We start from the raw sequence: 27,567 nt of genomic DNA, 5'->3' as shown, positions 1-27,567 counted from the left end.
TCCACCATTATCATAAAAATATGTTCTATTTCATTTCATAAATACTATTCATATTTTTTACTACTGTCTTTCTTTCTCTTCGCCTTCTGCTTCTCTCTTTAGATACTGCCAAATAATCAGACAGGTAATAACAATAATAATAATAGTGTGAATAAGGAATCCAATATATCTAAGATTTTTCATTCTATCATACCTGATCTAGGGATTTTGATTATGATACAGTAATCCATCGAAGCAGTTTAATTTAATTCACTCTTTAATGTCACTATTATATAAAATTTAGATTATCTACTTAATATCTTTTATATGATCAGTTTATCTTACGTACTCCATCCATTACAAAAATACGTTCCATAAATATAATAAAGTAATGAATGCGTAATGAGTGTAATAATTTTACTAAATTGTATTTGTATTAGTTTCTTTGTATTAGAACAAATTTCATCAAACTAATTATTTAAGGTAAAAAAATTAAAAATCTCACTTAATTTCACATAAATTAGTAGCAATATTTTACTTTTCGTATGTATTTAGTTTTAAAGTGTATATTTTATAGGAAAAAAATGATCGACAACCCGTTTCGAAATAGGCTTTAAATTTAATTAGGGATATTCTTCTTCTGTAGAGGATTAAACTGCTTCCATACAATTAATTATAATTACCATTTTAGGTAAATTTGTACAGCTTAATTTTTTACACATAATTTAAAACTTAATAAAGAATAGAACGTTTATAATTATACATCTATATTATTCTTTAAACCCTCTCTATAAATTTTAGTTATAAATTTATATGCTTTTATAACAAATTATATCTTAAAGTAGAAGGAGCTAACTTATTAAAAAAAAAGTCTCAATCGATTCTTTATCATAATAAGTTTTTAAATGTTTATTGTTAATTGGACTTCCTTTTCTTCTTTCCATTGAATTTTGAGTTGGGAGTGATGTCTAATAGATAATCTAGCATATCATAGTTTTAAAGTTTAACAATCAACATTCAACAAAATATCGTTAGGGATGTATAACGTCTGGACAATGTGTAAAAGCGTGTCTAGTGAGAGAAGCCTTAAACAATATATATTGTCAATGGTCATTATTTGAAAAAAACTTAGACTTCCACTAAATGCTTATTATGCCAAACATGCTTCAACATTATATCAATGTATAGATCATTAAATGCGTGTATATATTATACCTTGTTTGCTATGCTTTTTCCTCTTTATTTGTACATATATTGACAACATCAAGATATACTCAAAGCACTCCACGAGAACTAGAAAAACATTATGAGAGAGGAAGAAATTCTTGGAGTGTTTCATAATCCTTTATGTCCTACCATAGTCGTACGAGCTCTAACTGCGAAAGAAATGTTGCTTTTTCCAAAACGGAGAAAAGTACATATCTCATACAAGAAGCCACCTAATCTCAACAAAGTCAATTATCTCTGAGTAACGGTCATCTCTCGAAGAAAGCTATAAAAGGAGGACTCGCACAAGAGAATACAAGAACTTTTTCTATCTATATAACATTACATTTTTATTCTCTCACAAACTTACATTGTCTAATTTTGTTCATAGAATAAAAGAAAGAACTTCACAAGTTCTTATATTTCTTTGTATTGTATCCTTTCATTGAGACTTATCAGAATCCGTACTTGTAAACCAACACTGATTCTGTTTAGGATTTATGAAGAGAAGTAAAACACTTATATTGTTTAGCTCAAGAGAGTTAGACTTACTAGACAATTGTTTAATTAGGGTTGATACCATGAGAGGTTAAAATAGTTGGATACTAGGAGTGGTTAAACTCGGGCTAGTCAAGATTGACTAAGGGACTAGGAGTGGTGAGAATACTTGGTGTATACTAGGAGTGGTTTGTACTCCTTTGTAAGATTAGTGAAACCTCTCAAGAGTTCTTGAGAGAGATTAAACGTAGTTCAAGATTGAGTGAACCAGTATAAAATACTTGTGTTAATGCTTTATTTGATTAAAATGTTTTCCTAAACTCTTGCTCAAACATACTAATGTTTAATAGTTATTAACGACTATCTAACCCCTACAATAGTTACTAAGCGTTAATTTGCGAAAAGAGTTTAGAAACATTATTCAAACCCCTTTTTTCTAGTGTTTCCCTATGTTTTTAGTTGGTATCAAAGCTAACATCAATGGTTAGTTCTTTTCCAGACTTGAGGAAACAATCGAGATGGAGAACAAAGGATACACAATAAACAGTCTGGCCTTGTTTAAGAGGGAAAAAGTTTGACTAGTGGAAGCAACAGATGACTGCTTTCTTTGAGTTTTGCCACATAGACATGTGGAATGTGGTGGAAAGTGAAAACTTTATACCCCTTGACGACAAGGGTGATGAACTACATACACTACAAAAAAAATACTATTTTACAGAGGTTATTTTGTGGGGGTTATAAAAACCCTCCACAAATTAATATTATTTAAAATAATTAGAAAGATTTAACTAAGCCCTGATGATTGTGGGGGGTTAATGTTATTAGGAGGAGGTTAATGTCTTTTAGAAATTAAAATACAATTTTCAGTTTCTATAACTTCCCTCCTAAACCCAAAATTTCCCGAATCTATCATCCCTCTCATATTTTCCCTCTTTCCAAAATCAAAAGTTGCATTTCTTTTCCCTAAAATTTTCCAAACCCTCACATTTTCTCTACTTTCCCTAAACTTTTCGTGCAAGGTTTTCATTTTTCTCCGGCAACTCAGTTCGTGCTCAAGTCATCATCGTTTTCAGGTTGTTTTTCATTGTGCATCGATCGTCAGTTCAGCGTCTTCGTCGTTCGGTCGCCGTTACGATCTCTGCTTCGCTCTCCATTGCAATCACCGTTGCGCTCGCCACTACGGTCATCGTTGCGCTCGCCGCTGCGTCGTGAGTTACAGCCACCATGGATTCCTCAGTTGTGGTCGTCGTTGTGCTGGCCACTACGGTCGTCGTTGCGCTCACCTTTTCGTTGTCAGTTGCAGTCGCCATGGAGTCCTCAGTTGCGGTCGTTGTCATCGCTCATCATCGCTAGGGCTCACCGTCATTAAACTTAGGTTTCCTCTTCCAGGTTACAATTTTAAAACCTATATTGAATTATATCTATTACGAAGCCTCTTTGTTTTGTATTTGATATACTTCTTTATTGTGAAATTTGCAGGAGGTTAGTTTTATGGTATTGGAGACGCTTGTTGTTGTAGGAATTAGGGATCGACCTGTTGTTTTTGTTACTCACAGGTTAATTTAATTACCTATATTGAACTTTTGTGCACTTTACTTAGTCGTGGAGTCCAGGCTAATGCAAAAGTAAGATTTCTTTTTATGTTTAAAGTTGTAACAATGTTGAGTTTTTGCATCTTCTTTTGTATGAGTGGGAAAACAAGGCATATGAATAAGGAAGATTGTTTATTTATTGTAAAATGAGTTGATACTTAGTCTTACAAATTCATTTAGTGTTTCGTTGATGCTAGTATTTCTTTTATTAATTCATTAGTATTGAAGGATTTTGTATGTTTCTGTCGTGATACTTAGTCTCCAAATGCTGATGTTATTTATTGAAGACTACTGGTACTGTATTGACTGGTTTCATGTGTTTTGTGCCCTTGAATATGTGTTACACTGATTATAATCCCGATTCTATGCTCTCTACTTTGTTTTAATGTATGGTTATAGTATGAATGTGTCATTGGGCTTTATGTGATATTCAGTAAATTTTAGACGTGGTATTTTCCAATTTTGTTGTTTATCAGCTGACATTGTTGTTATTTATTTAGATAAAGTTTTCCTGCTTCCTTCACATTAGGTTATGGCTGTCAAGAAGAATATTGAAGATGTACAGAGCAAAGATAATTACCCGTTTGGACAACAAATGTTGATTCACAATGGCAAGGTTTTAAAAGATACATTAGTTCTGAACAAAGTCTCTGAAGATGGCTTTCTGGTTGTTATGCTTAGCAAGGTATATTTCTTCCTTAAAAATGCTTTGTCAAACAAATGCATAGGCAAGCTACGTGCTCATTGGTTGTCATTTCAGCTCTCATATTTTTACTCTGTATTAGTCATTATACATTGTTGTATCTAATCTAAAGGCCTCAAATCCACAATCATCAATTACTAAGTGTTTTCAATTTATCGTTATAAAATGGAAACAAGATGTAGCACTTTAATTGTTGATAGTGAAATTTATTTGTTTAATTTTTAGATACTGAGATTTATTGATTTAACAAATTTAATTGATAGCAATCTTTTGCTTGGGTTCTCTCATTCTCTGATATTTTTGTTTTGACATTGTGAGAGGTATTATATTAGATCTTGTCATATAGTATCTTTTACGCAGTTTCAATTCGATAAACTCAATTAACACATTTTTCTTTCAATAAGTTTTAGCATTTATATGGTAAGAAGCACAGTTTACCTTTTTTTACCACAATTTGCCTTTTTAATTCTCTATTTTCAGAGTAAAGCATCATGTCCTGCTGCAGCTCCATTTGTTCAGGTATGTAATTACTCGCTCAATTTTGGAAGTTTTCTTTCTTTTCTAGTTTTCTTTATCTGTATTAATTATGGTGAAATTATGTCAGCCTGCCAGTAGTCATGCTTTTTTATTCATTGTCAATTCTACTATATTTCTTGTTAATAATTTCTTGTTCCATACCTTAATGTTCAATATTTACCCTGCCTCAGTAAATTAGGTCCTTCAAGTTATCATAAAACATTGTCTTCAATGTTGTGAGAAGAAAAGTCTTTATTTATTTGGCCAATGATGCTTTGATTAACAGGAATAATTATACCAAATTTGTTTATTTTTGTAGCTGGCTTTCTTTCATTTAAAGGACATGATGAGAAAGTGGTAGTCTTAATTAAAATCTGATAATAAAGTTCAACCTGCAACCTTTAACATTGATGCAATCTTTAACAAATTCATTTCTTTTTCTCACTTTTCTTGTACTGCAAAATTATGAGTATAATTATAATTGTTTATTTTTTTATTTTTATTTTTAGTGCAACCAGTTTTATTGAAGACATGTATTATTGTATTTTTAGTGCAGCCAGTTTGATTGAAGATAATTTAAGATTATACTTTGTTATTTTTCATAAATATATAGTCATGTCAAAGGTCAAGCATTTCCTAAATCTACAAAAATTGGGCAAGTGTGGACATGTATGAGTGTAACCATAAACTCTCAAATTATACTTATCTCATTTATTATTTTATTTTAATATTTTTCTTTTATCATTTCAGGAAGCTGTTGATGTAAATGAGTCTGGGTCTTCTTTGAGTACAAGAAGATTATCTCATGCTAACAACATTTTGGGAGTTTATGATGTTTTTAAAGGATAGAATTATATTTAGTCTATTATGTATTTTTAGTGATTATGGATGAAGTTGTAATTACATTTCAATTGAATTTAGTTTTATGTTATTATGATGACATTGAGAATATAATGTTTACATTGTAATTGTCAATGAATGTATGCTATTTTAAATCATGAATAAAATTAATTTTGAATTATTTTTTTGTATTTTACAATTTTATATATTTTATTATTTTTATTATTATTTTAGCAAGCGGATGAATTGAATAGTATATAAAAAATACAGATATTTTTTGTAATTAAATAGTTGAAAATAAAGGAGGTTAAAAACTCCCAGTGGATAATAGCCACTAATAGAGGAGGTTTTCACCCTCCGCAGAAAAACCTCCGCAAATTGAATGTGATAACCAGGGGGTGCGGAAAACCCCCGCAAATAAGTTGTGGCGACTCAAACTGCGGCGGTTTGAAAAACCTCCGGAAATTACTTTGCGGAGGGTGAAAACCCCCGCAAATCGAAAAAAAAACCTCCACTAAATGACATTTTTTTTGTAGTGATAGAAGCAGATGGACAGATGAACAAAAACACAAGTACCTTATAAATTCAAAAGCTAGAAACTCACTATAATGTGTGCTCTTCCAAAAGAGGAATATAGGAAGGAACACGTCTTCAAACGAGCCAAAGAAATTTGAGATACTTTAATCATCACATACAAAGGTTCCAACGAAGTGAAACAAAACAAGTTGAGCCTGTTGACGAGGCAATACGAGTTATTCTCAATGGAGAACAATGAAAATATTCAGAGCATGTTCAACAGATTTCAAACGATCTTAAATGAGATCAGATCATTAGGTAAGACCTATGTGAATTTTGATAATATTGATAAAATCTTATGTAGTCTTCCAAAGTAGTAGAGACATGTGATCGCTCTAAGAACCTTAAAGAATCTTGGTGGTATCAGTTTAGAGGAACTTCTTAGGATCCTAAAGGTATACGAGCTAGAACTTCAACAGGATGGAGTGTTGAATAAAGAGAGGAATCACTTTGAAAGCATAGAAGCCTACTAAAAGAGTTTAGTAGCATTCCGAAGGGGTGTTACATTGCAATTGTTACACCCTCTCATAAAGTATTCATTTTTTTCTTCCTTTGAGAACTAAGCAAATATCATGTTCCCAACTATGACTCACGCATATAGCTTACACTCATTCGCTCACCACTAGAGCTAGAACTCCTAACTTCTCTTAGAGTCTTACAAATGGATTTCACTCCTCAATTTACTTTTAGAAAGACTTACGTGCAAAGTTCACCAAGTATACCACCACATAGAGTTTATCAATCTTTCATTCTCACGGAGGTAAAATCCCTCATCCTTATCACGAAAGACTAAGAAACAAAATCCGCTCCTCATTGATCTTCCAAGGAGACTTACGGGTGGAGTCTTTAGGTTCCACTTCCCATAACTCTCTTAAAAAGTCTTACGGTGAAGTCTCCAACCTTTTGTTAAGTCATACGCCTTCTTATCCTTTCCAATCTCTCAAATATCATAAATTCATTCACTATATATATATAAAAGATTACAAAACCTGTAATCATCAAATATTTCCAAAAACAAAAATAAAATATAGCATATTCGGTTTCTAATAAAATTACATTAGTTTTATTATTATATAATATTTTAAAAAAATTTATACACCCTAATACAAAATATGCTTCTTATGTCACTCTATTTATGTCTGACCTATAGAAATCAAGCCTAAAAAAATGCATTGTGACATTTTTGTAAGTAAGTTGTCAAAATTTACGTTATACAAAAGTTAGTTTTTACGTCTGGAAGGGTCAAACGTAAATCTGTTTAAAAAGGAAACCAAGCATTTCTTTTTCCTTCACTTTTTTCATAGCGTCGTGAATAGAAACCATCGACTACGGAAAAGCATTATGTGTGTGATAATCATTGTTGTGTGTATAAAGGTTGTGTTTTGTATCATTTCTCATCTTTTCTCTTTACCTAATTTTATAAAATTCCTTAAAAATAGATAGGAAATATTTTTCACTCAAACTTTTTACTCACAAAAAATTCCATCATCTATGTATTTATTGTTGGGTACAAACAAAGTCTCACATCGAATAAAATACGAAATACACATGAGTTTATATACACATAAGTTCCTTAATAAGAGGCTTTTTGGAGTGGTACCAAAGTGGACAATATCTTACTAATGGGAAGATATATAAATATGTGTGTATATTGAACCCACACAACATTTATGTTATGTTTTTTCTTTCTTAGTATTTTTTATCTATTTTTTCATTCTTTAAAGAATTATTTTGACATACCCATTCTACTTAACCAAAAACTTTTTACGATATATTTTTATAGTGCATAAAATATTTCTGTTTTAAAAAATATAAAAATAATAGACAAAAAAATTATGTTTGTTGTCTTATGTTTATTATATATATACAAAACGTAAATTTATGTCTTTTACAATTATGACTTAGGTCAAACGCGTAAAGAAACCTAAAATTTTACTTGAAAAAAAAACTTTTCTAATAATATAATATATTATAATATCACCATAATATTCTATGTATATGATATATTATAATATCACCGCAATCTTATATATATAATATTATAACAACACCTCTTTTTTTAAAATACATAATTAAAACAAATTAAAAATTTCCAAATTTTTATACAAGCTATAAATCCACTGCAAATATGTTTATAAAGGGCGTTTCACCCTACTCTGTCCTATTGTTAACATGTCCTTCCAAAATTTTACAAAATATTAATTACGTCCCTATTTAAAAAACTCTTTATTTTTATAAAATCTAAAAGAATCTGGTTAAAGTTTCTTAAAACATCTTTCTCTCTCTGCTTCATTGTTCAAAGATCTCACTTTCTCTCCTTGCATAAGATATATGTTTCTTTCCTTCCATCGTCTCTTTCTCTTCCTTAGTCTCAACTTTCACTTTTTCTTGCAGGTTGAACTTTGTTTGTGGATCTAGGCACAAATTGTTCTTCGTGTTCTTTTATTTTCGTTGCTCTTCGTTCTTCTATATATTTTCGCTGTTCAAAGGTTGGTATTTTGTTTTTTCAAGTTTATATTATAGTATGTTTGTAGATATAAAATAAGATTATAGAGTTAGGATTTGGATAATTAGAACATCTTTTGGACGAGTCACTCATATGTAATTAGAATAAATGGCAGGTTTTCGAAACGCGAAAGGCCTGCATGAGATGTTGAAAACCTATCCGAACTTTATCAGATGTCGAAATTTAACGAAGGTCAAATCGATTTTCGACATAAAAATAATAATAAAATAATTAAAAGATTTTAAAAAATCATGAAGTGATACATGAATGATGTTTAGTACGGATCACGATCTAATTGTTTTAATTTTTTAAAAATACAAACCTAATTAAAATAAAAAATAAAACTTATTTGAGATTTCTGAACAAAATTAAAAATTCGAAAATGATTAAACCTAAAATAAAATATTATAATAAATAAAATAAAATATATTAATTTCATTTAATATATTTTTCATTTTTAAATTTAGATATTGAATAAATTTTATAATAATCTTCTCTTTTAATCTAAAATTTATTTTAGTTCTAATTTATATTTTGGAAAACTATTTTTATATCAATTAAAAAAAATATTATGCAAATATTTATTAAATTCATTATTATAAAAAATATTTTATCACATCAATCCAATCAAATTACAAACTCTTCAATTTTCACTCTCTTTTACTAATTTAAACAATCTCCCTTGTCACTTTATATATCTTTTTTCCATTCTCTTAAAAATATGAGAAGACTACAATTTCGATAAAACTAACGTAAATTTTGGTATTAGGATGTCCTCTTAGCCAAATCCTCTCATTTGAAATAGGTTTTAATAACTCAATAATAAAAAAAATTTAAAACTTGGACAAAAATAACCTCGGATTAATCAATGAAATATTAATTGACGTATACTCGATCAAACACTACTTAAAAACAACTATTTTACTTAGAAATGAAATTGTTCCGTTTCTGGAAATTCTTGTTCCTATTAGACAATTTATATATATATATATATATATATATATATATATATATATATATATATATATATATATATATATATATATATATATATCAGGATCTCGCTTCATATACCTCTTCAAGAAATCAAAATAAGATCAAACCATTTATTTTGACTCTTTTTATTAAAAATGCTATCAAACCAAACTTAAACATCAACTCCAATTCAATTTTAGTTTAATTTTAATCTATAATGAATTTCCCACATATTTTTTATATACTTGGAATAATTGTTATTTAAAATAAAATACTTATTTACTAATTTTATTCTTTAGGTAACTATTATTTTTATAATTAATATTTTTTAGTTGATTGTTTTTTAAATTCAACCTTTTTTAAATTAAAATAATTATCTATAATAAAATTATAAATAATATTTATATTTACTTTTTGTCGCAACCGGAATCGCGACGGGACGACGATCCAAAAAAGAAACGAGTTTTGAAAAGAGATTCGGAGTCGCCACCATAATTTATTCTGGAAAACTACGGAAAAACCATAAAATGATAAGGCATGGTCTGCGAAAACCGGATTTTGGGTTCGGGAGTCGGTTACGCGTAGGGAAGGTATTAGCACCCTACAGCGCCTGCCCAAAGGCAGTACCTTTAACTAAATACGCGAATGTGATGTGGTTTTCAAAATGTTTAACTATCCCCTAAAACTCTAAAGAACAAAATATATTTTTTAGTTTTTTTGGCCCAACAAGGATTGACCTTGCTCCTACGTATTCTCATTCAAAATGAGAAATCAGGGTTACGTAGTTCTTTTGGAACTGTTTGAGAAGTTTGTTTGGAAATTGTTTGAAAATTTGTTTTGAAATGATTTTGGATTTTTGGGAAGTGAACCTGACAAGGGCTAACCTTGCTCCTACGTATCTCCACTTTTGATGGAGTCAAGGATCACGTAGTTCTGGGTTAAAATATTGTTCATTTGCTTGAAAGTGTTGATGTTTTTAGTTTTTTTGAAGATTTTATATTTTTTGGTATTTTTTGAGAAAAAGAAGGTGAAAAGGTTTTTTAGCACAAGGACGATGCAAGCGATCACACATGCGCTTAACCCTTTAAGACATATTTTTATAATTTATTTGAGAAAGAGAAAATGTTTTTAGCACAAGGACGATGCGAGCGATCACACATGTGCTTAACCCTTTAAGACATATTTTTATAATTTATTTGAGAAAGAGAAAAGGTGTTTAGCACAAGGACGATGCAAGCGATCACACATGCGCTTAACCCTTTAAGACATATTTTTATATTTTATTTTTTTTATGTATTATTAAATATGTATTTTAAAATAAATAGATGTTTAGAATAAATAAATAGAATAAAAACAATAAAAACAAAACAACAATAAAAATAATAAAATAAAAAAAATAAATAGAATAAGATAAATAAGGGAACAAAATTAAATAAATAAAGAAAAACAAATAAATAAATAAGTAATAAAAATAAAACAAATAGTAGGGGGTGCCTAAATGAGAAACGGGGTGTCTAAACTATATTTTTTTTATGAACAGATTGGGCCTAAACCCAAACTGAAAGGGGGTGTGGAAGTGAGAAACAGGGGTTGCGCGATGGAGAAAGGAGTTTTTTTCTTCTTGGGCTCGACCCAGCATTGGCCCGGGGGTGGTATGGGGGTGCGCGGGTGAGAAAACAGGGTCTACAGAACGGAATTGAGGCTCTTTTGGTTTGCAGAAACAGAATGGGCTTCAACCCAAACAGAGGGGGGTGTGAATGAGAAATGCACGTCAACATGAAGAAGAGGCAGCCCCCGCTAGGCCCAAAGCCTCTCTATTCAGAAACCTTAATCCCATTAGGGGTTTGGTTGAATTCCCTCATTCCTCCTCCTCTGAACAAACAGAAATCGTGGACATTCACCTCTGCCACACGACGATCACCACTCAACCTTCACACAACCGGCAGCCGCGAGCCACGGTCCATGGCGTCGCCCGTGACGACGTTCATCGCCGGAGCCGTCCCCGGTCGAGGCGAAAGTTCTCCCTTTTCCGTCGCTCATCGCGCGCGAGTTTGGACACGTCCTCGCCGCCGCCAACGATGCCCGTCGCCGCCGGCCACAACTCCAAGTTCTCGCCTCTCCTCCTCTTCTTCGTGCGAGAGGGAAGACACATTGATGCTCTACGACGAATCCTCACCACTACGAGTAGAGCCAGCCGCCACCGATGCCTCCGCGGTTCGCGCCTACTCGCGCCGGTGCCGCTGTTACTCCCCAGCCACTGTCGCCGGCGTGCGCCACCCTCCGATCTCTCCCTCTTTCTGTCATTACTTCCTTGATTGTATGATGGGTTATTATGTGCTTGAGTGTTGTTTAGTGAGGAAGAAGATGAAGGCGCGGAGATGGTGAGAAAAAAAACGGTTAGAGGCTCGACTTTATGCGTGTGTTTGGAGAGGTGGTATTTGCTGCTTGAGGATTCAATTTTGCTGGGGATTGGAGATGAACAGAAACGTTGAAGGGTTCCATGAAAGGGGGGAGAAAAGAGAAGAGAAGAATGGGTTTTGTTTTTGTTTCTGAGTTTGATTGACTGCAGGTGAGGGGGAGTGACACGCCGAGGGAGTTCTCGGTGGATGGTGTCGGAAACGAAAAAATGATGATGTGGTTGGGAGGGCGGTTCCAGTAGGGAATGGAATGGTTCAGTGAGGCTGAAGACACTATTCTATTGTCTCTGTTACATGATTTTTCTGTTGTGTGTTTTGTGTTTACTGTTTCAATTTCAGCATTGATGATTGGAGATGAACAGAGGCTTGGGGGGCATAGCTTATGGAACCTACCTCGTTTTGAGCTTGCTTGGAATAGAAAAATAAGACCATAGAAGTGGACGTGGGGAGGGTGATGCAACAGTGAACATATACAGTGGAATGTATTCAAACAACAGTCATACGCAAACAACAACTTCAACATAGATATGTGTAAGGGCAAACAAACAACTCTCTAAACAGCATTACTTACCTCTCGAAGATCCGCTTGTTATGGTCAATCTCGTGCTTCCAATGAGTACTCTTCTCCCTTGAGTGGTTGACTTTTGTCTCTCTTTGCAGGTGCAAAAATGGTGAAAAACTCCTCAACAATGGATGATCCAAGATGAAGGCACAAAGCTGTGTCTTTTCCTCCAAAACCCCTCAAAATCCAATCTGCTCTCCGTGCTTCTTTTTGTGCAATTCTCTGTACCAAATTGCTTGTACTGATTTCGTACGCACCCAAATCGCGTCTACCACCACCCGCTCTCTGCAGAAAACCGTTTCTGCCTCTCCCCCTCCAGCACACACACTTCTCTTTTTTGTCCCCCAACCCGAAAACATTCTCTCTTCCTTTTCTCATATCTTTTTTTCTTCTCTTTTTTTTATTTTTTTTTATTTTTAACCGTATTAATTATATTATACAAAATAAACTTTAAATAGGTAAAACTAAAGATGAAAATAAAATAAAAATAGAAAATAAAATAAAAATAAAATAATAAAAATAAAAATAAAATGATAAAAATGTAAGAAAAATATATATACATATATATGGAGAAAAATAAGATAATATATGTAAATGAAACTAGGATAATACAAACATAGTAATAATAATAAAAAATAATGAGAAAAGAAATAAATAAATAAATAACAATAAATAAAGAAATAAAAGATAAAAAACGAAAATGAAAGATAAAAAAATAAGTAAATAATATAATAGACTACAGTAAAACCAAAAAAATCAATCCGGACGAAATTGGGTGTTGACAGTTGCCCCTCTTTACTTAGATATTACAGGATAATATGAAAAGTTGATATTTTCGTATTATCGGAGTAAAAGCTAAGTAAAGAAAGAAACACTAATTTCGTCTGGATTTCCAAAAGAGAAAGATGGAAGAATAAAAAACTTATCCAAGCAGATACGATAATTGAATTCAAAGAAAAGTGTCATGACGCGACAAAAAAAGTTCGACCATTGCCTAGCAGAAGGTTGGAATACAAAAGGAACACTTGAACTTAGGATGCCAAAGAAAACTGGGCTTTGGAGGCCAGGCGAGCTGAGCTTTATGAGCCAGTGTGGAAACTGGGCTTTGGGGGTCAGTCTGGAAACTGGGCTTTATGGGGGCCAGTGTAGAAACTAGGCTTGGGGGCCAGTATGGAAACTGGGCTTTGTGGGCCAGTGTGGAAACTGGGCTTTTGGGGCCAGTGTAGAAACTGGGCTTAGGGGCCAGGCGAGCTGGGCTTTGTGGGCCAGTGTGGAAACTGGGCCTTGGGGGCCAGTGTAGAAACTAGGCTTGGGGGCCAGGCGAGCTGGGCTTTGTGGGCCAGTGTAGAAATTGGGCTTTGGGGCCAGGTAAGCTGGGCTTTGTGGGCCAGTATGGAAACTGGGCTTTGGGGCCATCTGAAACTGGGCTTTGTGGGCCAGTGTGGAAATTGGGCTTCGGGGCCAGTGTGGAAACTGGGCTTGGGGGCCAGTGTAGAAACTGGGCTTGGGGGCCAGTGTGGAAACTGGGCTTTGTGGGCCAATGTGGAAACTGGGCTTTGTGGGCCAATGTGGAAACTGGGCTTGGGGGCCAATGTGAAAATTGGGCTTGGGGGGGGGCAGTGTAGAAACTGGGCTTTGGAATTTCGAAATTCTTGAAACTTGTAATTTGCGAAATGTTTTGTAATTTTGACAGGAAATTGATTTTTGAAAAGACATCAAGGTGTTGAAACCTTTCATTACAAATTATTAAAAATCTTGATGCAGGATCAGGATGTCAAGACCTATAATGAGAGAAAAAACGTGATCGAAATGAAACAATATGGCTTGAAAGAGAAAATCTGAATGTTATTCTTTTTGTTTTTTTTTGTTTTTTTTTTTGCGTGAGTCAATTGTCTTACTTGCAATCATCAAACTGGTCATTATTTCCAATGGTTCGAAAAGCCAGGAATGTCATACATCTGAGATCTAATTTTGAGATGATTACATTTTGACTTTTTCTTCCGAGACTTTAGTGCACACATGCTTGAATTTACTGGCAAGTGAAGGATGAGTTGTTTAGAATGGTTTGGAAGAGAATGGGATAGCTATGCGGGCATGTCACCTCATATGCTCCTTAAAGGAGGTGAGGGCCGGAGCGAAACACGAGGTACTTAAAAGTTGCCCTGGTTTGGTGTAATGAGTATGGTGATGAATCCATGATAATTCAGGTGGAAAATTCAAGTAAGATCCGCAAAGCTGCCCCAGTCTTGAGATTATGGGTTGATGAATTTCAAGGAAAAGACGCGTGATGAGATCGACCAAGCTGCCCCAGTTTTGTTGTTGTTTTTTTTGTTTTTGGCGTGAGGTTTTGTTTGGAAGAGGTAGTGGGCATGACAAGGATCGGCTAAAAGGATGACCCCAATTGGTCTGATTTTCTTTTGCATGCTTTTGCCTAGTTGACAAAGAGATCCCTTCTTCCTGAGACATTACTTTTTTTCATTCATTTTCAAATTTTTTGTTTTTTGTTTTTTTGGACACATTGCAAGTCATTTAGTCTTATCGCAAAATTAAGCTTTATGAAAATTTGAGCAAACATCATTCAATCTGTGTGGACTTTATTGGGCTTGTAATGTGGCCAGGGCTAGAAGGTATCAAAAGAAAGGGTTAAAGGCCCAAATGAATGCTTGTCGGTTATTTTTTTTGAAACAAGGGTTATCATCTAGGCATCGCATCAACTTATTTGACTTTTTGAGCACTTTTGCTTTTTTTCTTACACTTAGTTTTTTTCATTCTTTTCATTTATCACCACTTTGTGATTTTTTTCTTTTGTTTTGTTTTTTTTTTGTTTACCCTTTTGAAGGATTCTCTCGTTTGATCATTGAGTGCTCTTCATCTGCTTCCCGAGTTGACTCATACTGATGATAACCCTTGCTTGGGAATAATTTTGAAAAAGGATTTATTTTTGGCTCAAAACAGGGTGACAATAGATTTTTTTTCTTTTTAGATAAAGACAAGAAGAAGGTCACACATCATTTTGAACTCTGATTGCTTTATTTTCAAAAGATTAACTCCACGACTGGATGACCTCAACGTGAGTCGTTTTTTCTTTTTCCTTTTTTCTAGACCGCCCTTTCAGGTTTTCAATCTAGGGGACTTATTCTTTTTTTTTTTGGAAATTCTTTTGTTCTTTTGTTTGCCTCAATGGATTTAGGGATCACTCAACTAGCGCAAATGAGAACAATGTTGGCCAGGCCAATCTGCCCCAGTGTAAAGGTTTTTGTTATTGAGGGCAGTGACAATGTTTGTTAGGGAAGATCCTTTATTTTGGAAAAGTGAAGGGTGAAGGTTTTCAAGCAACATGGGCACAAACGTCTTGAGAAAAATGTCAAATTGTTATTTTTTATTAAACATTTGACCTCGGAAAACTCTAACACTACAACTTTTGTTTTTGTTTTTATTTATCATTTCACCATTTTTTTCTGTTTTCGAGAAACAAGAATTTGGCGATTTGTAAGAAAGACAAGTGACTCAAGGTCGCCTTCATTGTTTTTGTTTTTTCAATTTGTTATTTGCGACTTTCGTTTTCTCCATGACACCCTATTAGAACATGATTTCCAGTAAACCTTGGAGATACCACGTAATGAAAGTTCACATTGAAAGTCATGGATGAAGATGTGATACCAATGAGCATACTTCTCCATAGCAAGACACTTCACAACATCGAATTCACTTGTACAATGACTTATGCTTTCTTATGTGGTCTTAAAGCCCACTTCATTTGTTCATGGCGTCTGTAAAGACATTCTCAAGTCGTGCCTCAATGTTGGGTTGAATTTCTTCACACTTTAATCATCTTGAATCAATCAACGATTGCCTGCTCTTGAACACCAGCACTTTTGGTGGAATGACCGATAGTCACTCCATGGTAATCACCTTTTGTGTATGATGCATCACGAGTCTTGAGGTATTGAGGCTTTAAAGGCTTCATGTAACAAGTAGAGACCAAGCCTTCTATGCAGCAGACTTGGAAGAAACATTGAATAAGTCAGAAGGTTAGGAGTGAAACTCATATGCCTTTCGTCTTGATCAACATTTTGACTGGCGGCTTGGTAGGAAGTTGAGTTTGGGTCTAGTCTCCAATTTTCCTCATAACGGTTTCAAAGGGTAGGCCAACGGTATTTCAGCGGTGGGATGTGATTGAGCTCTTTCTTCTCTCCTTATCCCAAGCGTAGACCAGACTTGTTCACATTTACTGCCATGGTAGGACCGTGCGGGATTTTTCCTCACATTAATTTCAATTCTTTCTCCAAGTATCCTCAAGTCTGCAAAGTTTGAGGAAACACTACTCACCATATGCTCATAGGAGGGTGATTGTAGAGTTTTTAAGAACATGACAACCATCTCCTTGTCACTCACAAGATACCCTACTTGAGCAGCAATCTCTTTCCACCTTTAGGCATACTCTTTGAACGATTTGAACTCTCTTACCACGTTCTGCAATTGCAATCTATCAGGTGCTACGTCCAGGTTGTACTTGTACTACCTCAAGAAAGCATCCACCAGATCCTCCCAAGACCGGATGCACGAAGATTCGAGATGAGTGCCCTAGTTTGGTGCCATGCCAACCAAACTATCTTGGAAAAAATGAATTAGCAACTTTTCATCACATGCATGAACAAACATTTTCTTCCCATATGACATGAGATGAGTCTTAAGACAAGTGGTCTCTCCTTGTCATCTATACTTTGGGAGGTATCACCACATTTGGGACTAAGCGTAGCCCTACAACATTTTCAAAGTTAAGGCTTCCTCCAACTTCTATGACCCTTGCCCTTTTCCATCATTTCCAATTTACGTCTGTCAGCCTCAACATCCATTGGCGTAACGACATGAGGAGAAGATTTCAACTCGGGTTGCTTTGTCATTATCTTGCTCACAACACTGGGCTGAATCATTTCGGTAGGGACCATGAAAGTGCCCCAAGCTTCTTTCCTCTTTCAACTGCGTTAGTTTTGGCCATTTGAATGCAAAGTTGTCCCGAGTCCACTCCCAAGGGTGGAGTGTAATTCAGGAAGAGGACATATCGAGGGAAAATTGGTGCCCCTAAAACTCTTTGTTGTGGATGTGGTGTGGGCGAACCTCTAGGATTCAGCTCAGTTGCTCATTCAATTGTTGGATATCAACTTTCATCCCTTCTTGAGCCTCTCCTTGGTTCTCCAAGATTTGGTAACTGGTTCGAGTCCTTTAGGGTATCTTGGATGTTTAACCGTATTTTGTTTTTTTTTAGATGAAACAATTTAAGAAAATGAAAATGAAAATGAAAAGAAAAAGAAGAGACAAAGTAGTTCAAATACTTTAGTCAGAAATTATGAAGCTGTGAAAACATCGCCCCAGTATAGTTTGGAAATTAACATGAAACAAAGTTAATAGGGTAGTTCATCACTCAGAAGTTCCCAAAATGTGAGGCACATGCGATCTGGGTCAACTACCTCGGGCCTCATCCATCAGATTCTTCATTTGTACGATCAATTTCTTGCAACAATTGAGGAAATTTTCAATCCCCTTAGGCGGGTTAAATATCGGCATTGCAGACTCAACCTTAGTTAATAACTTCGGAACACCTTCAATGACTTTATTGGCGAGGGAAGCTAGTTGTGAGAGACTTATCATCCAATTCGCCCTTGTTCAACAATATGCCCCTTCATCTGAATTACCAATTCTTGATGTCTCTTTTTACTTAGCTCGATGACATTTCTTCTCCAGTTTTGCCACTGCTGCTTTCACATTGTTCATCACTGTGAAATTTCTTTTCACAATTTGGGTCAGGGGAGATTAACTTGAAAGGCAACTGGATTGTCTTAACCCTTTCTACGATCCATTGGCTAAGGGAATCTTTCATTAACAGTTCATGATCTTGGGCCTCTTTCGCAGCGAAGAACATTTCCCCAAGCGTCCCTAACTTGATGAAGCAATTCAGCAAAGGTTCCTTCCTTCCTCTTAAGATCTGCGATATGGCAAGAGATGTAGGCGTGGAAGTTACCCAGATTGCTTTTGTGCTAACATAGTATTGTGATTAGTACAACATCGAATACCCATGAGGGGTACATTAGGGTACTTCCCGCAATGATATATGATATGCGGTCTTTGTATCCCACAAATACATTCATGACGACGTAGCCGACAAAATCCATGATATTAGAAAAGAGCATGACACCATAGAGGATAAGAGCTAGTACATTCGTAATTGTTTCCCACCTTTCCTCCTTAGTCGAACGATACAGGTACCACTCTAGGTAACCCCGATGAAGGCTCTTCGCTTTACCCTTAAGCATGAACTCTCTCTCTCCAACTTCACATGGTGTACTTTTATAATTCTCGTTAGCTGCAAGACATGGGTAAACTGCCCAAGATAATTGTATAGAGCTTTTCCCTCGGGAGATGTATCTAAGATTTGCCCAGATTCTTCCATTTTGACAGGCTCAACAAATTTTCAGACTCCTTCTTGAATGCATCTTTCAAGATTATCTTCATTTTCTTCATCGGTTCTCTCAGGCCAACCATATTATCCTCTTTTACTTCAGTGGCTAACATTTCCTTTAAATTGTCTGAACTTGAACCCCCCTTGACTTCAGATCTCATGTTAATTTCCATTTTATCTCAAAGGCTTGGTCACAAATTTATAATTTCCTAACTAGAACTAGTGACAAGACCATAAAAATGCATGAGAAAAAGAAAGAAAAGAAAGAAAGAAAAAAAGTATCAAAAGATATAGTGATATGTAAAAGGTGTTGGATTTTATTAAGCAAAAATGAGGGTTATAAGACTACACACATCTCCCTTTGTGCCCTAATAAGGGTTCAACGCTTCAGATTGAAGGTCAAGTATATGCAACCTCACAAGGATGGCTCCCTGAACCTAAAGGTCGATGGTCACTAGAGCTATGGCCCCCTTCATAGTATCTCCATAACAGTCAAGTAATCAACTAGATGTGGAGACACAACTGAAGAGAACAAACTCTAGCTGGGGTTCTCACGATAGCCAAACAGGAAGTATGTCCCAAATGGCACCGCTACACAACCCCTCTATTTCTAAGCTACGCTCAGACCCGGGTATAGGGCCCCACTTATGATGTGTATAATGTGTGTGTGTGAAGGGAGAATGCAATTGTACACCCCAAACCCTCACCTGCAAAACAACCAGAAGATTCCCAAGCAGATATAACACGTTTTCTACCCTAGGGTTCAATATCCAACAAGCAAATTTATTCACATGAAATTATTCAAATATCAAAGATAGATAAAGAAAAAGGGAAGACAAACATAAAGAAAAACCACATTGAATTCGCGCATATAGTTAAATGGCTTGACTCTCTAAAAAAGGCCCCCAGTGGAATCGCCATCTGTCGCAACCGGAATCGCGACGAGACGACGATCGAAAAACAGAAACGGGTTTTGAAAAGAGATTTGGAGTCGCCACCATAGTTTATTCTGGAAAACTACGGAAAAACCATAAAATGATAAGCCATGGTCTGCGAAAACCGGATTTTGGGTTCGGGAGTCGGTTACGCGTAGGGAAGGTATTAGCACCCTATAGCGCCTGCCCAAAGGCAGTACCTTTAACTAAATACGCGAATGCGATGTGGTTTTCAAAATGTTTAACTATCCCCTAAAATAAAACTCTAAAGAACAAAATATATTTTTTAGTTTTTTGGGCCCGACAAGGATTGACCTTGCTCCTACGTATTCTCATTCAATATGAGAAATCAGGTTACGTAGTTCTTTTGGAACTGTTTGAGAAGTTTGTTTGGAAATTGTTTGAAAATTTGTTTTGAAATGATTTTGGATTTTTGGGAAGTGAACCTGACAAGGCTAACCTTGCTCCTACGTATCTCCACTTTTGATGGAGAATCAAGGATCACGTAGTTCTGGGTTAAAATATTGTTCGTTTGCTTGAAAGTGTTGATGTTTTTAGTTTTTTGAAGATTTTATATTTTTTGGTATTTTTTGAGAAAAAGAAGGTGAAAAGGTTTTTTAGCACAAGGACGATGCGAGCGATCACACATGCGCTTAACCCTTTAAGACATATTTTTATAATTTATTTGAGAAAGAGAAAATGTTTTTAGCACAAGGACGATGCGTGCGATCACACATGTGCCTAAACCTTTAAAATATTTTGGTAAATTTTGTATATATATATACCTAAATATTTTATTTTTTTTATGTATTATTAAATATGTATTTTAAAATAAACAGATGTTTAGAATAAATAAATAAAATAAAAACAATAAAAACAAAACAACAATAAAAATAATAAAATAAAAAAAATAAATAGAATAAGATAAATAAGGGAACAAAATAAAATAAATAAAGAAAAACAAATAAATAAATAAGTAATAAAATAAAACAAATAGTAGGGGGTGCCTAAATGAGAAACGGGGTGTGTAAACTATATTTTTTTTATGAATAGATTGGGCCTAAATCCAAACTGAAAGGGGGTGTGGAAGTGGGAAACAGGGGCTGCGCGATGGAGAATGGAGTTTTTTTCTTCTTGGGCTCGACCCAGCATTGGCCCGGGGGTGGTATGGGAGTGCGCGGGTAAGAAAACAGGGTCTGCAGAACGGAATTGAGGCTGTTTTGGTTTGCAGAAACGGAATGGGCTTCAACCCAAACAGAGGGGGGTGTGAATGAGAAATGCGCGTCAACATGAAGAAGAGGCAGCCCCCGCTAGGCCCAAAGCCTCTCTATTCAGAAACCTTAATCCCATTAGGGGTTTGGTTGAATTCCCTCATTCCTCCTCCTCTGAACAAACAGAAACTGTCAACATTCACCTCTGCCACGTGACGACGTTCATCGCTGAAGCCGTCCCCGGTTGAGGCGAAAGTTCTCCTTTTTCCGCCGCTCGTCGCGCGCGAGTTTGGGCACGTCCTCACCGCCGCCAACGATGCCCGTCACCGCCGGCCACAACTCCAGGTTCTCGCCTCTCCTCCTCTTCTTCGCACGAGAGGGAAGACACGTTGCTGCTCTACGAAGAATCCTCACCACTACGAGCAGTGCCAGCCGGCACCGATGCCTCCGCGGTTCGCCCCTACTCGCGCCGGTGCCGCTGTGACTCCCCAGCCACTGTCGCCGGCGTGCGCCACCCTCCGATCTCTCCCTCTTTCTGTCATTACTTCCTTGATTGTATGATGGGTTGTTATGTGCGTGAGTGTTGTTTGGTGAGGAAGAAGATGAAGGCGCGGAGATGGTGAGAAAAAAAACGGTTAGAGGCTCGACTTTATGCGTGTGTTTGGAGAGGTGGTATTTGCTGCTTGAGGATTCAATTTTGCTGGGGATTGAAGATGAACAGAAACGTTGAAGGGTTCCATGAAAGGGGGGAGAAAAGAGAAGAGAAGAATGGGTTTTGTTTTTGTTTCTGAGTTTGATTGACTACAGGTGAGGGGGAGTGACACGCCGAGGGAGTTCTCGGTGGATGGTGTCGGAAACGAAAAAATGATGATGTGGTTGGGAGGGCGGTTCGAGTAGGGAATGGAATGGTTCAGTGAGGATGAAGACACTGTTCTATTGTCTCTGTTACATGATTTTTCTGTTGTGTGTTTTGTGTTTACTGTTTCAATTTCAGTATTGATGATTGGAGATGAACAGAGGCTTGGGGGCATAGCTTATGGAACCTACCTCGTTTTGAGCTTGCTTGGAATAGAAAAATAAGACCATAGAAGTGGACGTGGGGAGGGTGATGCAACAGTGAACATATACAGTGGAATGTATTCAAACAACAGTCATACCCAAACAACAACTTCAACATAGATATGTGTAAGGGCAAACAAACAACTCTCTAAACAGCATTACTTACCTCTCGAAGATCCGCTTGTTATGGTCAATCTAGTGCTTCCAGTGAGTACTCTTCTCCCTTGAGTGGCTGACTTCTGTTTCTCTTTGCAGGTGCAAAAATGGTGAAAAACTCCTCAGCAATGGATGATCCAAGATGAAGGCATGGAGCTGTGTAAAAATCCTTTTACTTTTCCTCCAAAACCCCTCAAAATCCAATATGCTCTCCGTGCTTCTTTTTGTGCAATTCTCTATACCAAATTGCTTGTACTGATTTCGTACACACCCAAATCGCGTCTGCCACCACTCGCTCTCTATAGAAAACCGTTTCTGCCTTTCCCCCTCCAGCACACACACTGCTCTTTTTTGTCCCCCAACCCGAAAACATTCTCTCTTCCTTTTCTCATATCTTTTTTTCTTCTCTTTTTTTTATTTTTTTTATTTTTAACTGTATTAATTATATTAAACAAAATAAACTTTAAATAGGTAAAACTAAAGATGAAAATAAAATAAAAATAGAAAATAAAATAAAAATAAAATAATAAAAATAAAAATAAAATAATAAAAATGTAAGAAAAATATATATACATATATATGGAGAAAAATAAGATAATATATGTAAATAAAACTAGGATAACACAAACATAGTAATAATAATAAAAAATAATGAGAAAAGAAATAAATAAATAAATAACAATAAATAAAGAAATAAAAGATAAAAAACAAAAATGAAAGATAAAAAAATAAAAATAAAAATAAGTAAATAATATAATAGACTACAGTAAAACCAAAAAAATCAATCCGAACAAAATTGAGTGGTGACAATGTTATAATAATAATAATTCTATAACTTTTCGTTATCATAAAAAGAATAACATGTTTTTTTTTCACTAGTTTAATATAAAAGCAAAACCAAATTTATTTAAATTCATTTTAATTATTATAAAATTATTAAACATATAGAAAACAGTTAGATATTTTATAATAAAAATTATCAAATAAATATTATTAAAAAGTTGAAAAGGAAAAACATCATTTTAATATTCACTATCCAATCAAAAGCCAACTACATAAAATGAGACTGCATTAAATCCAAAACAAATGTAGGTACATTTCTCATATACGTTCAATTTATCTATGGTATAAACCCTTGGATGGTTCTTATATTTGTTAGGGTATTTCAAGTGGGTTCTTGTTTTTTAAACTAAGAAAATTGAGTTCATATATTTGTAAAATTGAACCAATTTTGTCCTCTTCGTTAAGTTTTGAGAGACGGCGTTAAACTGTGATGACGTGTTTATACTGATATACATTGTTTGATTATGTGGAATTTTTATTTCAATTAAAAGATTATGATATGACAACATTCACTACAAAAATAAGCAATTTTAGTAGGGATTATTTTTTATGTTACCAGGGGTTTTAACCCCCGAAAAGTATAATTCCCGGGGTTGCAAAAACTCCTGGGAAAAGTTGTGTCGGCAAATAATTACCGGCGATTTTGAAAAATCTTTCGGAATTAGCAAGGGATTGGCAGGGTTTTTGAAAAACCGCCAGAATTGGTAGGGTTTGGCAAAACCACCAGGATTGACAAGGATTTTGCAAAAATCGCCAAAAATGGCAGGGGTTTTGCAAAAACCGCCGAGTTTAGCAAAGATTCCACTCACACAGCCACAAATGTATATAAATTAATTTTCTTTTATTGATTGTGATAAAATTGATTTTTCTTCGTATAAAAAATCCGATAACCCACAACCATATTTCCTCTGGTTATTACATTTTATTTATGCATATTTGTACTTATTTTTTATGTGTATTATCTGTTTGTTTTTTCTGGTTTAGTGCAAGCAAATATTGGAATAATTTTTCAACTTAAGCTTTGGTATAATGAATGATTTAATTAATGACATCTAATGTCATCATCCTAGTACTTATATTTAGATCCCCTACCACCGTCTTACTTCCAATGTTGCACTTGAGAAAGCAACTAAAACAAAATTGAACCTAAAAGCAGTTACAGTAGAAAAGGTAAAATTTAGTCACTGTAGAATGTTCTTTATTCTTCAAATTGTGGAAGAACAATATATTTGAGAAAGTAGATTTGGAGGGAGCATAAGAAATACCCCCGAAATTGAAGAAAATAGAAAAGAAAGCAGTGGGCTAGAGTAGCTAAAAAATGCATCATATTACAAAGCTGTCCAATATTTTCTCATATCAGCAATACGAATTCCTTCATTTTGAATAACATGAACAAATAACAAAAGAGAGGACATTAACCAATCCTATCAAAGAACATTAGCAGGAAGAGAGAGAGAGACATATTTAGAGTCACATGCATTCCCTTTCTATCAAAATGCCCATATATCATAGAACAACCAAACTTTAGGCAATAATTTTGCAATTATGGCCTAATTTGTACTAAAACAGAATTATAGCTGGATGAAAAATTAGTAAAGCCCTGATTCTTTCAGTTATTCTCTCTCTGCGCAACTGTCATTGAATGGCAACATGAAAAATAAAAATTAGCAAATCATGAAAATAACTTAAGTTATTTTGTCATTATTCTGAATAATAATTTCTACAACAAGTAAAAGGTTTGTATTCTTCAAAATATCCAGTGGCCCACTCTTTCAGCTATATTGTGTGGATCAATAGCCTGTCCTCTTCTATCACGAACTCTAGGTCACACTGCTGGTGGATGTGGGGCAGTCAGAATAGTAGTTGGCTTAATCAAATACAAGAGTTAACAACAACAGCAAAATACAAGAGTTAGACACAATCGAATCAATGAACACATTCAATAGACTAAGGTACAGGAGACAAACGTGTAGAGTGAAAATGAACGAAGAGAAAATGAAGTGACCTCCCCGCTTTCTGAGCCGCGTGAACCGTAGATGCAAGGAATTCCGAGAGAAAATCTACAGTTCAGTTTCGAGAGCACCTCGACGAACAATAAGATGCCTCCACGCTGCCTCGAAGCCTCACTCAGCCCACAAATGCCTTGACGCCTCGACACTTTGCTCAGGGGAAGACCAGCACAAAGATGGTGCGGGAAAAGGTTTTGAGGGAAAATAATTATGGTGCAGGGAAGGCGCGGGGAAGGTAGATGAAATGAGTGAAGGTAGAAGAATTAGGGTTTGGGAGAAACTAGAGAATCAGGGAAAGGTCGAATAAATGAAAGGCGTTGGGAAGGGTGGGTATTATTTAGGGGGATACATTAAAAAAATTAAAGAAAATAAAAAAAAGGGGTAACTACGGTATTAGTCAAAACCGCCGAAAATTATTCGGGGTTTCCAAAACCGCCGGAAACAACCCCTGCTAAAATATATTATTTTTGTAGTGATTGAAAAGGGAATTAGGGATTTGGAAACACTGCGTTCGTAAAGAGTTGAAAAACGAGCGTTTACCTTTGGGCTTGGCCTAGCACCGGCCCAGGGTGGCCTTTCTGACCTAGAATCCCCTAGGGGTTCAGCATTCCCCTTTCATTCCCAACACTCATACTCAGCTCCAGAGATCCAAGGTCGCTCTCCACTCGCTGCCGGTGTGCTCACGCCTTAGTCAGAACTGACCGCAGCTCCGACGACTTCCACCAGTCCTGACACCGCCGGCGACAGCAAGTGTGCTCGAAACCAAACGGCGGCCACGGCGTTACTGCTTCCAGCCCCCGCTGCACGCCCAACCTCCATCCGACTGGCAGCTGCGAGCCACCGGAGTCGTCGCCAGTCGAGGCGAAATCTCTCCTCCTCCGTTTGAGATTAGAACTTGCAGCCGACGATTATTCCCATACCCCTCTGATAACTATTTTCTGTTTTGGGTGCTGAGATGAGTTTATGTGATGGGAAACATGGTTGAGGTTAGAAACCGAGTGAGTTCTTTTCTGTTTTTCAGGTATTGAACCAGATGGAGGACAAAATGAAAGATGAATGGATATTGAGGGAGACGATTCAATGGGCGAGTGAAAATGATGGTCATGAGGATAAAAAGAGATCAATTTTGTGTGAGAGATGATTATTGAATGTTCTTTCGAGCTTCAGGGGTTCAAATCCTTTGCTGATGATGATGATTGGAAATGAAGGGAGGCTTGAAGGCTTAATCCCCGGTCTATGAAAAATGGGAGTGGAAGGAGAAGGTGACTGGAAGGGTGTTGGTGGTAGCCGTGAGTGTCAAGATATGGCCATGGGTGAATTTGGATGGTTGAAGAGGATGAAGACACTGTTGTTCTTCTTTTTCTGTTGTGTTTCCCTTTTCTTTTGTTTTTTTTTTTTTGTGAGTGTCCAGTTTAGTGATAGTTCAATGTTGTTCAATGTTAGTGATTGAAGATGGGGGTTTGGTTGTTGGGAATAGCCGTGAGTGTGAGAGTTAGGAAGGAGAGAGGGAGCGTGGTGAAACAGAGAATGAATGGAAGTGGAGGTTTGTTTAAGAGGGTGAAGACACTGTTCTAATGTTTCAGTTATATGATTTTTGGGAGGATCCTGTTTATTGTTTCAATTTCAACTTCAATGCTGATGATTGGGGATGGACAGAGGCGTGAGGGGCATAGTAGATGGATTCGCTTTGAGCTTGTTTGGAAGAGGAAAATAGGACCATAGAAGTGGACGTGGGGAGGGTGATGCAATAGTGAACACGTACTCAACGACAATCATATGCAGGCATGGCAAATTCAACAGAGATATGTGCAAGATGGAGTGCAAGGCAATACTTACCTCTCGGAGATCCGTTTGCTCCTGTCGCCCCTGCCTCTCCAATGAATCTCCCTTGCCTTTGCTGTGAAAATCTCTTCTGGTTCTTCTTTGCAGATGCCCAATGGTGAAGCAAAAACCTCCTCAGCAAAAAAATCCAAAGTCCTTTTTACTTTTCCTCCCCTAATCCCCAAAATCCAATCTGCTCTCCGTGCTTGTCTTTTGTGCCATTCTCTGTACCAAAACTGTACACCCAAATCGCGCCTCTGCCACCCTGCTCTCCTCCAAAACGTCTCTGCCACCACCTCGGCTTTCTGCAGAAACGGTTTTCTGCCCCTCACTCTCCAACATACATACTTTTTTTTTTGTCCCCCAATCCGAAAACATTCTCTCCTTTCTCATAATTTTCTTCTTTTATTTTTTTTTATTATATATATTTTTTTTTATTTAAATTTTTTTTTTAAAAAAAACCGTATTAATTATATTAAGCAAAATAAACTTTAAATAGGTAAAATTGAAGATGAAAATAAAATAAAATAAAAATAAAATAATAAAAGTGTAAGAAAAATATATTTGCATATATATGAAGAAAAATAAGATAATATATGCAAATAAAACTAGAATAATACAAAAATAATAATAACAATAAAATAATAAAAAAAAATAATGAGAAAAGAAATAAATAAATAACAATAAATAAATAAATAAAAGATAA

At 35.6% G+C, this 27,567-nt stretch overlaps 1 protein-coding gene across 4 annotated transcripts; it reads left to right on the top strand.

Moving 5' to 3' along the window:
- The first annotated feature begins 2,523 nt into the window (after nucleotides 1-2,523).
- Nucleotides 2,524-5,454, top strand: LOC148194966 (putative ubiquitin receptor RAD23a). Of its 4 annotated transcripts, none has more exons than XM_088094172.1 (5): nucleotides 2,524-3,072; nucleotides 3,163-3,239; nucleotides 3,776-3,960; nucleotides 4,459-4,497; nucleotides 5,245-5,454. In XM_088094172.1, exons 3-5 carry the CDS (start codon nucleotides 3,808-3,810, stop codon nucleotides 5,341-5,343), a joined length of 291 nt encoding a protein of 96 aa, XP_087950298.1. In that variant the 5' UTR covers nucleotides 2,524-3,072; nucleotides 3,163-3,239; nucleotides 3,776-3,807; the 3' UTR covers nucleotides 5,344-5,454. The 4 variants fall into 4 exon arrangements, with proteins under 4 accessions (XP_087950298.1, XP_087950296.1, XP_087950297.1 ...); XM_088094170.1 differs by having other exon boundaries at nucleotides 2,525-3,072; nucleotides 3,163-3,308; XM_088094171.1 differs by having other exon boundaries at nucleotides 2,526-3,072; nucleotides 3,805-3,960.
- The last annotated feature ends 22,113 nt before the right edge of the window (nucleotides 5,455-27,567 follow it).

The sequence above is a fragment of the Vigna umbellata genome, chromosome 7, assembly GCF_029865625.1.
Source record: "Vigna umbellata cultivar VRB3 chromosome 7, Vumbellata_1.0, whole genome shotgun sequence".
Taxonomy (NCBI): domain Eukaryota; kingdom Viridiplantae; phylum Streptophyta; class Magnoliopsida; order Fabales; family Fabaceae; genus Vigna; species Vigna umbellata.
This window is presented reverse-complemented; position numbering and strand designations above follow the sequence as displayed.